At 49.8% G+C, this 17,619-nt stretch overlaps 1 protein-coding gene across 2 annotated transcripts in view; it reads right to left on the reverse strand.

Moving 5' to 3' along the window:
- The window catches only part of qkib (QKI, KH domain containing, RNA binding b), a 45,979-nt gene that overhangs the window by 20,054 nt on the left and 8,306 nt on the right, over positions 1 to 17,619 (reverse strand). For both annotated transcript variants that reach the window (XM_084709576.1, XM_084709574.1), the window contains exons 2-3: positions 9,905 to 10,050; positions 2,271 to 2,387 (exon numbers count right to left, since the gene is read on the reverse strand). In XM_084709576.1, the coding sequence (XP_084565702.1) occupies positions 2,271 to 2,387; positions 9,905 to 10,050 (263 nt within the window). The remainder of the gene's footprint in view (positions 1 to 2,270; positions 2,388 to 9,904; positions 10,051 to 17,619) is intronic.

Genomic DNA, 17,619 nt, shown 5'->3' on the forward strand with positions numbered 1-17,619 from the left:
CTTTGGTTCGGTGATACAATGTGGGAAAGAAAGTAGTTGGGAAGAAAAGCTAGCTCTCCCTGTGGTTCCAGTGTTCCAGGCTGACCTGCCGACCTGCAGACCTGCAGACCTGCGTTCAGGAGTCACTGAGGCTTATTCTGCCGGTCCTCTCAGTGTTTCACAAGCTTATAGTAACAAACCGAGCCTGTGTACTACAGCCTTTTCTGACAAAGACGCACAAGAATGTCTAGCACAAAACCAACCGTCAAAGTTGCTTTCTAGTTTGCTCTCTTTGCCCTTGAGGTGGGATGGAACTCCAAACGTGGCACTCCCACGTTTCAGACGAGTTAAGGAGACCACAGACACAGTGCCTGCTTCTGCACCTGCCTTCTGTCTCTTCAGTAGCTTGACTTGGCTAGAATGTCTGTTGGTCCGGGTGGGTGATTATCAATCCTGGTGCGAGTGTGGGAGAGCTGCTACTTCTTTCCGGGTTATCTCTGCTGGCTGTTGGTCCCGGGCCTTGTGTTTCCTTCTGCATTCCAGCGCACACTATCTGTGTCGGCCCCTATTTGTTTCACCTAAAGAGTGTGCATGTGGCATGAGATGTTAGGCAGAGGGGCCAAGACATCCAGCTCGTCCTGGCCCCCGGAGGAAGACGTCGAGGAGGAGTGGGGGCCGTGGAGGTCATCTCATGTACTGCCTGCTGGTAGCAGGGGGGTACCAGCAGCTCTGACAATGCCCTTAAGTCCCAAAGAGGGCGCGAGACGAGTCGAGGGAGAAGGTGGGAGAGAGAGGGCGGATAACAGAGGCAGAGAGGGAATGTCAGACAGAGATAGAGAGTCCGACAAAAGAAAGAGCCAAAGAAAAAAGGTAAAAAATAAAATAAAAAACCATAGAAAGAGGGAATGATATACAGTACAGAAAAAACCCGAAAGAGCGAGAGAGGGAGCGAGAGGACAGATAACAAAGGGACGGGGCATAGGAGCGGCGGCCATGGGCAGCAACAGACAGATAAGGAGAGGAGTTGGGGGGGGGGGGGGAGGGTAGAGCACATTGACTGTGCTTTATTACGTGAGAAAGACCAGGAGTTCGGCTCAAGCCCGTAAATTCCCTCCCTAACAACCTAGCTGAGAGGAGCGGCTCGCCCGCTCCTGAGGTGATCCCCTGATGGGATCCGTATAGCACAGCTGCTTCCAGCGGGGCGCAGAGCTGGAGCAGATGTGGACGAGGACCCAGAGACCACAACACTGATATCAGAGACACTTGTTTTATTTTCTCGGAGTGGCAACCCCGCAGAGACGCTGGGGAAGATCTCGGATAACCATCTCCACCAACACCACTTGTCCAAACACAGGCCGGTCCTGCTTGTGCAGTGGAAACACAAACGAGTCCTTTCTCTGAGCGAGGGGGAATGGGGAAATAAATAAGCAGAGAGTGCGTGCGTGCGTTTGTTTATGCGCGCGTTTCCAAACTCTTGCAAATGCGTTGGCGTGGGTGATAGGGTGTACACATGTGCATGTGTGTGTGTGTATGGATGAACCCTTTGGTTCTAGACCCCTGCTCCTCTCCAGGGCCTGCCCTCCTCATGTCCTCCTCTCCAGCCAGGCTCAGGGCAGGAGAGCACGTATCCCAGCAGGGTCACATGTCCCAGTTTGGAGGCCAGGGGCTAGAGGTTAGAGGCTGAGGACAGGGGGGCTTGGGGTCATGTATCCCAGTCTGAGGTGGGGTGGGGGGGGGGGGGTCTTGAGGCAGTTGAGAGCCTCTAGTGGTTGGGTGGTTTGAGGCCTGGGGGTAGGAGATAGAGGGCAGGCGGTGAAGGGGTTGGGGTTAGAGGCTAGAGGCTGCCGCCTGGGCCCCATAGATCTGAGGCCAAAGACAATGTTTGAACACCTGCCTCGATCTGGGCCCCGCTGGTTCCAGGGGGACCGATTGTTGTTTCCCAACAGGGGGTTATATCTGAGTCTTCAGAGGGGCCTACCTTTAGACACTCCCTCCTATTACACAGATGGGGGTGGTGGTGGTGGTGGGGGGGGGGGGTTGGGAGGGAACGGTGGGAGGGGGGGTTTAGTGCTGTCCACAGCTACTCAGTAAACCACAGGGCTTAAGCAATGAGCAACATCCGCCTCTCAATAGGATCTGAGAAAGGGCGATGAGATAACGGCCGCTCGATGGCTAGCATGATCGATAGCGACAAAAAAGGCAAAGTGTAGATTGTAATCCGTGTGCGCGTGCGTCTGTGTGAGAGTGTGTGTCTGCGTGTGTCCGCGCGCGCGCGTGTGTGTGCATCCTACCTTCTTTTTGTCCCTCATGGAGCCTTTCCCGCGGACCATGATTTTACATCCCGTCTCGGCCTCCAGCTGCTTGGCTGTGAGCCCCCGCGGACCCAGGATGCGGCCCACGAAGTTGAACTGCCGGAGGAAGACACACACGCGTCAACGTGGAACCACAGAAAAGACTCTACCGTAGAGCACACGAAACCATCACGTAATCAAGCTTAGTTACTGGCTTAGATATTCTGCTCCACAGATGTCGACCAAGTATAAGCTGGGGGGGAAATAATGAATGATGATTGAGGGAGAGAGAGAAAGAGAAAGAAAGAAAGAAAGAAAGAAAGAAAGAAAGAAAGAAAGGGAGAAAGAGGGAGAACGAGAAAGGATAAATGAGAGTGCGTCCCTCCGGAGAACCCTTTGTTTGACCGAGGAACCTCTGCCTTATCTCCCGCCCCCATCTCCCAGAACGCCACTCTGACAATGGTGCTCGATAGCAACTGAAATGGCGCCGATATCCGGTCGTGCCTGGCGAACAGCCCCGGGCCGGTGGTGACAAGATAAGACACGCTGATCGTTGGTCCTTCGATCAGGAGACACAGCTCCTTTCCTCACTGGCCCACAGCATCTGTCAATCAAAAGGGCTTGCTATCGATTGGCTGGCAAAGAGAGTGACAGACCAACAGGCTGACAGACATGATAGACAAGGGGAGACGTTGAAACACAAACCAGGACTGACTGATCTCTGGTTTCTTCCAATAGTCTAAAAAGATTTGTTACTTTGCCAGAAAAACACACATTTGGATGGTGTGCAACACAAACAGTTGACAGGATATACAGAGATCACCTGCCTTACTACAATATGTACAGAGCCTGACTTACTGTGTGTACACATTCAATCAGTAACAGCCGCAATACACAGTACCCCCTCATTTGACCCACTGACTGACTGACAAACTCTTTACAAAGATAATTTACTCTGTGGGAAACATATTGACTACTTCCTCTGAGAGCAAAAGAGGAGAAGAGAGACTGCTGTACGACACAAATAGTTGAGTGGAGTGTATCGAGAATCCATTCAAATGATGTTTGTAGCTTGAAGATGTTTTGTCTTCCTGCCTGGTCACACCGTTCCCGTGTCCAAAGTTGTGGACTGGTCGGGCAACAATCAATGTTTATCTTGTGGCCGGCCCCATAATTTGAATCACGTCTTTTCATTTTGCTTTCGTTCCTCCCCTCTCCTTCTTCCTTATTCAGACAGGGAAAAGTTCTGCTCAGAGTCCATGAGTTTGAGGGAAACTATTCGGAGGGTACACAGAAACGTCTGGAAGCCTTACCAGCATGAGAACCCCCTGGGGTGGGTGATAAGAGCCCTTTCTACCCTGCTTCCTAATATAACCTGGCTGTGAGAGCTCTCACGTACGACCGCATACGTGAAAACATCTTCAACACAGCTCCACCTACACTGACGACGCACTGAGGCCCAATGTAAAATTGTACTCTTAATGGCCACCGTTTACAATCACTCTTAAAACCTGACTCCCTTACAGATGTCCAATGATGAGGCAATCATGCAGCCTAGTAGTGCCGACCTGCTAGGCCCAGGAGAGGCTCAATGTGCCCTATAGATATGCAATCACAGAAACCACAGGAAGTCCCTGGTGGGAGTATGTGGATGGGTGGGTTTGGACTGTCTGAGTTTACCGTGCAACCCTATTCTCATATCTGGTTTAGCATAGTGGTTCAAAGAGGCCGATCAAACCACCTTCCCTGTGAGCGAAGCTCTGTCCGTTCTAAACGGTCGCGTGTAATGATAATGATCGTGATTATGATGGTGATAATGACTACCGCACAAACAGATGATGTTTGCTCATGCTCTTGATTGGTTTTATCGAACTTCTTCCAGGGTCCTCCATATTTGTTGTGTTCAAAAGCATTCTTGCATTCCACATGGCAAGCAAAAGCTAAGTAATGCCATTAAAAGGAAACATATATATACTCTCTCTCTCTCTCTCTCTCTCTCTCTCTCTCTCTCTCTCTCTCTCTCTCTCTCTCTCTCTCTCTCTCTCTCTCTCTCTCTTTCTCTCTCTCTCTCTCTCTCTCTCTCATTCTGCCTGTCTCTTGCACTCTCTGTATATTGTATCCCTCTCTCACTGTCAGTCTCTTTGTGCGTGCGTGTCTCTCACTCATGTAATTCACTTGGTCAGAATGTGTAAAGAGCGCATGCACATCTGCTCGGAGAGGAGAGCCCAGTGTGCGTCTGTGGTGTGTGTCTTGATAGGATAGGAAGGTAAAGGGGACTAGAAGCCTATCCCCCCCCCCCCCCCCCCCCCCGCCAGGGTACATCCGAGCGAGAGACTGGCAACGTGAGACGAGGAATGAGACTGGAGGTTATTGGGTGTGACAGGTGAGTGGGATGGAGGACAGGAATACACACATTGTGTGTGTTGCATGGGCCCGTCCCACCCCCAGCCTGTCCCTGTTGCAGTGTTTGACCTTCTCTGTCAGGACTCTGAGGGGTCCAGGCAGCTGCACCATACCAAGGGGCACAATGTGCATTCTCTCCCTTTTAAAGTGCCGCGGCAGAGGGCGCACCGCCGGGGTTCTGAAACGCATGCACGCACCTACACACACATTCACACACACGCACGCACACACGCTGCCTATACACACACCTGTACAAACACACACTCAATGTCCAGGACTGAGTTAAATCCTTTTGAACTCAAACATATTTTCTGGAGCATCGTTACATTACAGCAGCCCAACTGAAGCCAATCTACAGAGTTTTGATCTGAGGATCCCCTTTACTGTAAGTGGAGCAGGAGGGGAGGAGACGGAGGCAGAGAGAGGCAGAGGCGAAGATGGAGGCAGAGGGAGACAGAGGCCGATGTTACTGTAAGATAGAGGTAGAGAGAGACTGAGGCAGAGACGAGCTACAGTATAACAGCTAGAGAAAGAAACAACGAGACAGAGAGAGAGAGAGAGAGAGAGAGAGAGAGAGAGAGAGAGAGAGAGAGAGAGAGAAGAGAGAGAGAGAGAAAATCCATTGAATCTAATGGAATGCCTAATATCTGCTTTTAAAGGAGTCTATTTACCCAATCTGGACAGGCTAGATTAAGTGTGTTTTCCATCTGCTACAGTAAAAAGGAGAGGCGAGTGTAATTACGGCCGTTTACGTGAGGCTAGGAGCCCAGCAGAGCCCCAGACACTCACACTGATCTTATTATCTCATGAAGATAAACGAGCTGGTGGCTGAAAGAGGCAAATTAATTATTTCATGGCTTCTAATAGCACTCTGCTCTAATTCCTCCTGCTGGATGTCTTTTGTTTTCATTATTATGGAGGACAAGAGGCTGGGAGAGATAGCTGCTTTAAGAGAGGAGTGTGTGTGTGTATGTATGTGTGTGTGTACTTAAGTGTGTGACTTGTGTGTGTGTGCATGCTACTTGAAATATTAAAAGCCCCTAGTGTTTAACAATTGACCTTTGGATTAAACTTGAGGACATACTGCACCTTCCAAACAAGTGAACAGAAAACCTAAGGGGCCAAGCCAAGATCAATGATTTTTTCACAGACAATACAATGTCACATGTATTTAGGCTTAACACATAATTTATCCTATTTTCTACTTCAAACTTTTGAGATGAATCGTTATCCCCACATCCTTTGTTTGGCCATGGTGAAAGTTCTCATCCCAATTAAACAACTACAGGATGATCATGATGATGATGAGGATGGTGATGTGTATTTTTGGTCCTAATGAACCTTAATTAACCTTCATTAGCTAAGCGGTGATCCTGAACGCCTGTGTTGCTGCCACAGACTTCTCCCCAGGGGCTGACGCCAGTTAATAGGAACACAAGATCGAGGGTCGGTCACCTAATCAGACACTCCTCTCTTCTCCTCCTTGTTTCTCCTCTCCTAACACACACACACACACACACACACACCTGAGCTGACACTCCTCTTTCTTCCTTCTCTCTCTTTGTCTCTTCTCCGTCTCACACACACACACACGCACACACAAACCTCAGAGAAGCTGTATCCAAGAAAGCCACATGCTCTTCCTGCAGTCTTTCACCACTACATGTTCAGTAGTAGTAGAATTACAAATGTAAACCTCTCAATGAAAACAATGGCTTCTGGAATGCTGGATAATTACATTGACTAATGCTGTCTGTCCCCCTGGCTTCAGACACCCACAGAGGTACCCACAGATTTAATGAGCATTTACTTGCAGTCACAGACATATGAGCGCGCGCACACACAAAAACAACTGCACACACGCACATGCACAGTCAAAATAAAGACACGCACTCCCATGCACACACACACACCCACACAAATACACACGCACACTCACATTCACACACATAATAAAGCGACTTCCATTTCATCCTTGTTTTCTTCTTTTATTCAACGCCAATCCCTTCCTCCTTCACCCACTTCCTCAGCCACCCACACACCCACTCCCTCCCTCTCACTCTCTACCTCGCTCCCTCTCTACCCCCCCCCCCCCCACCCACCCACCCACCCACCCCACACACGCACAAGTACACGCACACACTCTCTGCTCCCTCAGTGTCTGTGAAGGATGACCAAGGCCAAATGAGAGGACTGAGGGAGAATCAATCCAGGCCTCACATGCTTCTAATGATTAATAATCACTGCCGGTCTCTCATCTCCTCCCTGGACGAGCATGACCCAGAAAAGGACAGTCGGGGCAGCCAGTCAGCCAGTCAGGCAGCAAGGCAGGTAGCGAAGCAGGCAGCCAGGGCTTGGTGATAGATGACAACAACCCCCCCCCCCCACCCTTCACCTTAACACGGCAACATCCAGCACAATTAAAAGCTCTGTCACCGCAAAGCATCAACTGTATTTATAGTCCATTAGAGCACCAGACATTAACCACTGTGTACCTCTCCTCTGTGTTCCTCTCACATGGCCCCTAGCTACTGAGACTTTCCAAAAAACACTTAGGTACAGGGCCCACACTCAGATGCCACCCCACAATAAGGCAATCAAGACTGGGTTAGGAAATGCTCCTCTGCATCCTCGTCTTTCATTGCCTTAATACTATGTTAAGCTAATTGGAGCGGGAATGTGGGGCTGCCAGAGTTTGGAAAGCCTGAAGGGGACAAATGAATTTCCGTGTCGCTGCGTTCCCGTCCCAGAGAGGAAGGGTGACATATCAGACAACGTCTGCTCCCTTTATCTGGACAGCCAGGCCGTTCCTCCTGTGCCCCAAGTCCCCGACCTCATCCTACACACTCATTCATCACCATGCACTCGCATCTACACACACACACACACACACACACACACACACACACACACTTGTCTGTATCTTCTACCACCTCTGTCCAAAAGTCTCCCACCTTCTGGCATCAGTAATATCCATTGTTCATACTCCACTGTCATGCACGCCACCCCAATGCCCCCGCCCCCAACCCCTTCCTACTCTTCCTGTGGTACTCGCCCCCCCCCACACACACACACACATACCCCACCTGGCCATTGTGGTACTTCCTATTCTATATTCCACTGCCGCACGCGTACAAATCTACAGACAAACACAGCACGCGAACACTGCAGCTACACACACGGGTTCAGAGGAGCCACCAACATTGTGTCAAATCTGACTGTACTGGGGATTGGGGGTTTGGTGTGTATGTGTGTGTCGTGGTGTGTGGGGGTGTTACAGTTTTACAATTTACACCTGCCTCCCCAGAAAGGAGGCCAGAGGTGACGAGGTGACATCTCACCCTCGGTTGGCTGGGACATCATGTGGCATGCCCAAGAATTCAGAGATCTAATTTGACGTTGTGGGATAACACCTGAGATAATGATTCTAGATATAAATACACACGTACGTGCACACACACACACACACACACACACACACACACACACACACACACGCACACACTCTCACACACCCTGGCAGTAAGGGCTGCTCATTCAGCTGGAGGCTATTCCAAGCGCTCTCATTTCATCCCTCCTTCCTTCTAATGAAGCCATCCTTAGTAATAATGATCTCCTCTCTGTCCTTCGGTGCAACAAGGACAGCCAGCTTCCAAACTTAGGTACCATCCTGCCCTTTACTGGAAAAGACACACACACTGCCCTTTACCACACACACACATATCATTATTTTTTATAAATGTGGACGACAGCAGCCTTCAGTCACTTGAGCCAATGTCTTCCAGGGCCTATTGATCACCCAGCGGTTCTTACGCTCCGCGAGATAACTTCCACTGGGAAACCTGCCCCCCAATCCATCACCATCCTGAAACGTACTCACAATACACCACAACACATTCATGACTCGGTCGTCGAGGAATACGGTCGCCGGGTAGAAAATCCAATACTGTGAGATAATGGCAGTGGTGAGGCGGTGGGGAGGAAGTGGTCGGTGGCGGAGCTGAGTGTGTATGTTCACAGGCTCAACGACGAGTGTTTCCTCCCGGGGGAAATATAGTGGCATAAACACCGTTGTGAAAAACCTTCAAACTTCAGCAGAAAGGCAGCGAGTGCCTAATCCCTCCAATGGAACTGCTCCATTAATGCTGGCCACGCAATAACACCGCCGCATGCCCAACAAGTTAATTGGGATCAATCAGCTCGGAGCTCCGCTACTTCCCCCTGGGCCAGGGGGCTTAACCGAGCAGATTCTGAGGGCCGATTGCTTAAAAGATTTGTTAACTATCTGTAAGTGATGTTTCTGGAGGTTTAAAATACCACACACACACGCACACACTGCAATTTCATTGTATAATAGGTAATCTGTTCCCCCCCTAGCTCAACCATGTGTTTAATAGTTCCTTCTGTTTTAAATGTCATTTCGGAGAATGATAGGGATGCACAGGAACATTGTAGGGACGTGGCAGCAAAGCACATAAATAGCAGTGTAGTTATGGTAACTGTGAATATGCAGTTTCAATCATATGTCCCATTTCTCTGCCTTACTGACATCACTTGCAAAAAACACACAGGAACAACAGCACAGGACACCACACTGTCCAACAATGCTGGCTTCCCAACGGGTTTACAAACACACACAAACAGTCACACATGTACAAACACACATCCATACAAACGCACACGTGCTACCTAAACATCGCTCAACTGCTACATGTCCTAACCTGATCAATGACTGGGACAGTGGTCTAAGTCCTCGCTGATGTCGACATAACTGGATTACCTTGAACCTGGTAATCTAATCGGAATAACTCTGTATGCAGCTGTGCACGGTTAGCAAAGATTCTATTATTCCTATCAATCTAGCAAAGAGCCTTTGGGCCAACGGTCCTTTTCTATAACGAGCTTATGGGGGTCTTTCAAGTGGTCACGTCTTATCCAAGTCACAAAGCACAAATGCAAAGAAGACGCAATAAATCACGAGCACACAAGCACACACACACACACACACACACACTCAGTCTCTCTCTCTCTCTCTCTCTCTCTCTCTCTCTCTCTCTCTCTCTCTCTCTCTCTCTCTCTCTCTCTCTCTCTCTCTCTCTCCCTCTCCCTCTTCCTCTCCCTCTCTCTCCCACACACACACACACACACACTGTCTCTCACACACACACACACACACACACACACACTCTTACGCACACACCCAAAAACAAGCGGTGGTGGTAGGTACTCACGTCAGGGTACTCTTTGACCGGCACGTAGAGCTTCTCCTGCAGCTGCACGATAGGGCCCACGGCGTCTGGCAGCTCGCTGCTCCTCTTCTCCGTGCTGCTGCCGTTCAGCGTGTCGTTGTACATGTCCTTGCGTACCCGGCTGATCTCTGCGGAGGAACAAGCACGCATGTCCTGATCACTCACCAGTTCTGATCAAGAGGTAGGAAGTTGGCGAGTTGCACCAGGCAGGGTCAGTGACAGTCACGTGCATTCTTTTCATGTGTGAAAACCTTCTCCCCTTTGTTCAGATCAAACTGCCCACAGAGCTTGATTTCAAATTTTGCCTCCTCGTCTGTCTGCCTGTCCTTCCCCCCATCCGTCTGTGGGTCTATCAAGCCTAAGATACACTGTACTGTGGTTTGACAGATAAGTCTGTATCCAGCTAAATCGAAGGGCTTCATTCAAGGCCACAGCTCAATAGGAAAACACACAGAGGAAAGCTCAGACTGGATAGTGATGCAACCTCCAGTGTAACCTCAATAAAGGGGTCTAAGTGCCTTGCCTGTGGGCCTCCTCCGCAACTCTCTCTGTAGCTGGGAAACGCACACACACACACACTCACAAACTGCTACAAAGTCAATACTATAGCATTGCTGACTAGGAGAGACAGAGGAGGTTAGAGGGAGGGAATCAAGATGGAGCAATTGTAGAGAGAGACAAAGTAACAGAGAGGGAAAAGATAGCGTGAGCGAAAGCGAAGAAAGAAAGGAAAAAAGAATGGGCGAGAAGAGAAGGAAAGCATGAGAAAATGAGAAAGAATGAGCGAGAGTTTGAAAAACAGGCATGGAAAAAGAGATTACGTATAACAGCAAAGAAGAAGATAGAAAGGCACTCATAAGACTGTGGCAGAGAGAGAAGCACACCTGACCCATGTATCAAGGCAATCAATGGTACTGTGGCCTTCCAAAACTCTGCTTTCTCTATGATAACCAGAGAACCAGACACATATAGAGGATAACCCGGGAAGCAGACTGGTATACAGAGTAACCCGGGGCACAGACAGGGGGAGGATAACCAAGGGGACAAACCGGGAGAGGATAACCAGGGGGACAGACGCGGAGATGATAACCAGGGGGGGGACAAACCGGGGGAGGATAACCAGGGACAGAGACAGGGAGAGGATAACCAGAGGGACAAACAGGTAGAGGATAACCAGGGACACAGACATGTAGAGGATAACCAGGAACACAGGCAGAGAGAGGATAACCAGGGTGACAGACAGGGAGAGAATAACCAGGACGAACAGGGAGAGGATAACCAGGGACACAGACAGGTATGGATGTAATCCAGTGAAGCAGGCAGAAGACAGATAATACCAGTAATTACTCTGGATCCATCCTGTCATTTAATGAAAGAGGTAATAACTCTCCATTGCTTAAACCGATGGATATCATCCCTGAGGGCCAAAGGAAGAGAAGGATAGAGGAAGGGGGAAAGATAGAGAGAAAGATGGATAGATAAAGAGAGAGAGAGACAGAGTGTTCTAATAAGGTGGGAAGGATAATTAAAACCGCCAACTCTGTTAATATTTCATAAAAAAGACATTAAATCTCCCAGGTCCTAGACCACGTTGGCTGCACACATTGTGTAATTCTATTACAGCAGGATGGATCCTGTGATGCGAATCCTCAGGGGCACAGTGCCTGCCACTGCGGTGTATACGAATCACACACACTGCTATATACACTTACACATCACACACACGCTGCTATATACACTTACACATCACACACACTGCTATCTACACTTACACATCACACACACTGCTATATACACTTACACATCACACACACTGCTATATACACTTACACATCACACACACTGCTATATACACTTACACATCACACACACTGCTATATACACTTACACATCACACACACTGCTATATACACTTACACATCACACACACTGCTATATACACTTACACATCACACACACACTGCTATATACACTTACACATCACACACACTGCTATATACACTTACACATCACACACACACTGCTATCTACACTTACACATCACACACACACTGCTATATACACTTACACATCACACACACTGCTATATACACTTACACATCACACACACACTGCTATCTACACTTACACATCACACACACTGCTACATTCCCTTACACACCACACCCGCTGCTACACACTCACACCACACACTGCTATACACACAAACACACACAAACACACCACACACACTTCTACATACACACATAATCGACATACACACCACACCCACTGTTAAATAAACTTGAACACCCCAGGCTTTCCCCAAGGAATGCTCCTGACTGTCACACTCACAGACCAAGCCCTAATGTCACACTCACCCTGGCATGCATGACCTATTCTTTAAAACACTGTAGGAATTTCTTGACATAAGCATACCCACACACACACAGTTACACACACACACACACACAGCATAGGGTGGCGTGGCTGTATCGTCATTATAAAAGGGGCCACCACCCTCATCACAGGATCCCATCCAGCAGACAGGCCTGGGGAGAGGAGGTATGGAGGGCAGCTAGGGGCAGCTAGAGGCAGGTAGGGGCAGCTAGAGGAAGGTAGGGGCAGCTAGAGGCAGCTAGGGGCAGCTAGAGGCAGCTAGAGGCAGGTAGGGGCAGCTAGGGGCAGCTAGAGGCAGGTATGGGCAGCTAGAGGCAGGTAGGGTCAGCTAGGGGCAGCTAGAGGCAGGTAGGGGCAGCTAGAGGTAGGTAGGGGAAGCTAGAGTCAGGTAGGGGCAGCTAGGGGCAGCTGGAGGCAGTAAGGGGCAGTTAGGGGCATCTAGAGGCAGCTAGGGGCAATTAGGGGCGGGTAGGGGCCACTGGGCGGCTATATGGCGGGGCGATTGTTATGGAACGTGTTTTACAGCCCCTTCCCTGAGTGACGGTCAAGGATAGCCCTGAGGGAGAATGCTCTACTCGGATAGAGACGTTCTCAAAGAATGTCTGTGTGTGTGTGTGGGGGGGGGGGGAGAGAGAGAGAGAGAGAGAGAGAGAGAGAGAGAGAGAGAGAGAGAGAGAGAGAGAGAGAGAGAGAGAGAGAGAGAGAGAGAGAGAGAGAAAGTGAGAAAGTGAGAAAGGGAGAGGGAAGGAAATATGAGCGCAACACTCAGACACTTCCCTTCTTCCTGCCGCTTCATTGAGATCACAGGCCCGGACTCCAACAATGGCTAGCTCAGATACACAGGTCCTGCCAAGTGATGAAATCATCTGTTTTTCTGCTACATGAATGCTCATGGAAGAGGTCCAGGCAGTATTGTCACAATTACTGCAGCGAACAGTAGCTCTGCCACTTTATTTTGGTGAGCTTGTCACACACTGGCGTGGGAGTAAACACCACAATATGAGAGCGCATTCAGCCAGCTGCTTCGGTTTTCTGGGTTTCGTGGTGACATGGAACACACAATGGGAAAGATATAGTCTTAAGGCTTCGCTGGGAACATTCCAGCTGTGTGTATGTGTGTGTGGGGGGGGGGTTGGGGTGGGGTGGGAGTGCTGGTTGTGATGGATCCTTAAAGGAATCTAACCTGAATGTCCTAGGCAAATAACCGAAGCTCTTCTACACAAGCCTTGTTTAACGTGCTTCATATTCAGTTTCCAAATACGTGTGTCTTATTTACTACCTTCATACTTCCTCTGCAGGCCGTTGGCATTGCTCCCAAACAGAGAGGCTGAGCGGAGGAAGTGTTACAGTGACACATGCAGAGAAGAGATACATTCAGGCTCTTTGTGGGGCGTGACGACTGCCAATTCGGCTCTCATTCTCCCCCTCCCCAGGACACAACACTGCTGTGTTCTGTAGTCTTCATCTGCTTGCTGGGTTCAGAGCCTCTCTTTTCTTTTCCAACTCTGGAGGATGACATACAGCTGAGGGCTGGAGGGGGGGGGGGTAGGGAATAAAATACTGAGTTCTTTTAATGAGTGATTGCAGGGAACTGTGTGATCTTATAAAAAGCATGCTGGGTAATTTAATTAAACTGTCAGATTAATGTGTGACCATGAGCAGATGTTTATTGATGCACGTGTCGTAGGAAAGATGTTGGGTTTGAGTGTGTGTACGTATATGTGTGTAGGAGATGATCAGACCTGCGTGAACTACAAATGTCATGTGAACTTTTTTCTCTTTTTGGCCTCTCACTGAGTTTTGTCCAGTGGTCAGAAACCGCCCCAGTCCAAAGGATTATTAAACTGTCACTGGTGATTTATGGACAACATTATTACAGCATTTTAAACGCGTTCTTTTAGTGATTTGTCATCTATTTTCACCCTCAGAATTCAATCAATTTCCTGCTCAGGCTTGAAGGCCTGCTCTTGCTGCACTACTGAGCACACGCCACGGCTACCTGTGTCACACACACACACACCCACACACACACACACACACATGTTCATGGAAAAAGCTTATCCCAGAACTACTCGCAGGTAAAGAGCAGCTCTAAAGTGACAGTGAGGTGACATTTGCTGGGTGTAAATCCTGTAATCCTTAAAGAAAGAGAGGATCGGACAGCCCTCCCATGCTGCACATCTCAGATCGATACACATGGGCAGCATTTAACCACAACGCTCTCCTCACTCTTAGCCCTGATTCAGTACATATGACTCCCCCACACACACATAGATCAAATACACACACCACCCCATACTCCACACACACACACACACACACCAGAACACCACACCCCATACATCACCCACACACAAGCATTCAGCTATTCACACAATACTCTGTTAACCCATAACACCGTCATTAGTGACACAAAACCTTTAGCGGTAGCACACAAACAACAGGCCTGAGGTCATGGAGGTGATCAGAGCTAGCATCGACAGCTGCTGGAACCTCTCGTCAATGAGCCGTCCGAGGGCGACGGTGACAGCGTCTGCCTGGAGAGGGTGGCCCGGCATCGGACAGCCTCCGCCGCCTCTCCCCCCCCCCCTGCTTCACCACAGATGAGACTGGAGACTTTAGCTCAGCTGATCCCAGCGGGTGAGAGAGCAGCGAATCGGGTGACGGCGGTGTGTTGTGTGAGGAGGAGGGGGAGGATGAGGAGGGGATTGGAGGGGGGGGGGGGGGGGCGCTGAGAGGAGCTGGCGCCCCGAGCGAGGCGAGGCTACGGCCTTAGCCAGATGGATATGATATGATATCACCCACCCTTTATGGGAAGGGCAACACGCACACACGCATTTGGACATACACACACACACATTTGGAGCTACAGAGAGATGACTAGACAGATGAGGGGGTGGGGGGGGGGAAGAGAGAGGGAGTGGGTGAAAGACGATCACAGAGAAGAAGTGAGACAGCCTGTCAGACAGACTGGAAGGAAGGACAGAGAGAGAGAGAGAGAGAGGGGGGGGGGGGAGAACGGAAGGGAGAGAGCGGGAGAGAGAGCGAGGGAAGGAAGGAAGGAAGGAAGGAGGGAGGATCTTCCGGACACCCTTCTGTGTTTGTAATTACATGGCTCTGCAAGCGGCCACCACATTCAGCGCGAGGGGTTCGGTCTGAAGAAGGGGGAGGAGCCAGGAGGAGGTGGGGGGGGGGGGGGGGGACAAGGGCGAAGGCTCAAACAGAGACACCATCTGGGCCTTGGTTTTCTCCTCAGAATAATAATTCCTCAAACTCCTCCATCCCTCCCACCATCCCTCCCTCCCATCTCTCGTCCCATCTCTCAACAGTGTGCCTGTTTCATGTCCACATTGACCAGGGCAGAGATTTGATCTTTCCAGTGTTGACCAATCTCTGACTGGAGATTGTGTTCTATCTGGGTGAAACCGTGGGAGCAGTCTTTCTGTGTGAGGGCTCCACTCGTTTCATGTCTCTCTTCATCTCTCTCGTTCCCTCCATCCCTCCCTCTCTATCTCTCGCTGAAAACAGACACTCCACTGGAGTGGAAGCAGTGCGTCAAAGGTTTGAATGTTGCTTCATATTGCTAGCTCTGACCTCATCTTTAAAAGTAGTTTCCTACCACACTTACCAGTCCAGATCAGAGTATCTTATTGTGCAAAAAGCAACAGTTTATCTATCGGTAGAATCAGCAAGTAGCTGGGTTTCCCAGTTGTTCAATCTTTCATTACTGGTCTCTGAACACACTGTATCAATGGGATGACAGAGAAACAATGAAGACACCTGGCATCTAAAGACCAGTACGATTATTCCATGTGACAGAAGGCAAGCCAACTATTTTCCCGATAGCACAGAATAGCACAGCAAACTATCACAGAATAGCAAACAGACAAAATCGATTACTCCTCTACCTGGCTAATCAGGGGTAACCAGCCACGCTCATTTGAGGTGGTCTGGATTAGGTGTGGGCGGGTAGGCTGTGGTAAGGACGGAACCACGGTACACTCCACAATGACCACGGTCTAGACGTAGGATTCGCAGCTATAAAAAAGCCTGGCAAAGTGTGTGTGTGTGACGGCAGAGGGACAAGGTAGGTATCAGAGAAGCCAGCGGCTCAGCAGTTCATATCCACTGGCAGTGTTGACTTAGAAGCTGGAGGCAGCAGCGAGCCGGGCCATAAAGAAAGCCCCTAGACGACCCCTTTCTGTGGCTAACCCTGAAATGAGCAGGGACACTCGAGCAGCATAAAGCCCTGTCACGTAAAAGACGGAACGAGCGAGTGGAGGGCTGGGGAGCGGGGGAAATGTATGCAGGGGTGTGTTAGCGCGCGCGAGCACGCGTGTGTGTGCGTACCCTGCTTTGGCACCGACCCACTTCAATTAGCTCAGTGTGGCGGAGTGGAGAGCTGGTGGACTTAGCAAGGGGAGTGGCTGGTGTATTTATGAAAACACACACACATACATACACACACACGCACACATACACACACACACACGCAGATCTGGGAGACAAGTCTGACAGGCCTTAGCATCCCCCTTGCTGTCTAATCACTGGCTTTATGGACAGTACTCACACATACACACACTCACAGTGAGGGACACACACACTCCCCAACACACACAGAGGGACCCATGCTCCACAACACCCACAGAGAGGTGACACACACTCAGCAACACACACAGGCGACACACATTTGTGTCCGTAGTCAGACAAACAAAGACAGACAAACAACTATTCAGAGCATGCACAACCACCCATAACATCCACGTATTCATGGAGCCCAAAAGAAAAACAATTTCAATAATACAACCAAGCTGAGCTGAAATTCCTAGACGTATTTAAGTCGAGTCCGAACACAGACCGGCATGCCGTGTGAATGAGAACGGACTGAGACTTCTGTCTCTCCGAGATCCATGCAATGATTTTTGCCCTATAAAAAAAAAGAAAAAAAAACGGTGCAAGACAGCATCTTCCATCGTGGTCTGTGCTGCAATATGTTCAGTCCAGGAGCTGGAAACCAGGCCAAGGTTCCTGGTGAGCTTGTAATACAACATAGATGATTAGGTGCCTGTGTACGTGTGATGGGGGAGTGCGATTTGTGGTGTGCGCGTATGCACGCACACAAGGGAGGGAATGTGTGCTTGTATGTGCCACTTGTGTGAGAGAGAGTGTGTGGGGGCGTCTACATGCGCGTGCGCATGTGTGTGTGTGTCCTCGCACAGTGCGAGCTTTTTGAACAGTTGCTGCCTCAGGAGGTGCTGACAAAAAGGAAGAGATGAAGCTGGCAAGTGTCTGCTGGGTGGGGCTGGGGGGGGGCGGGG

The sequence above is a fragment of the Hypomesus nipponensis genome, chromosome 11 (assembly GCF_054491055.1).
Source record: "Hypomesus nipponensis isolate SF chromosome 11, ASM5449105v1, whole genome shotgun sequence".
NCBI classification, from domain to species: Eukaryota; Metazoa; Chordata; class Actinopteri; order Osmeriformes; family Osmeridae; genus Hypomesus; species Hypomesus nipponensis.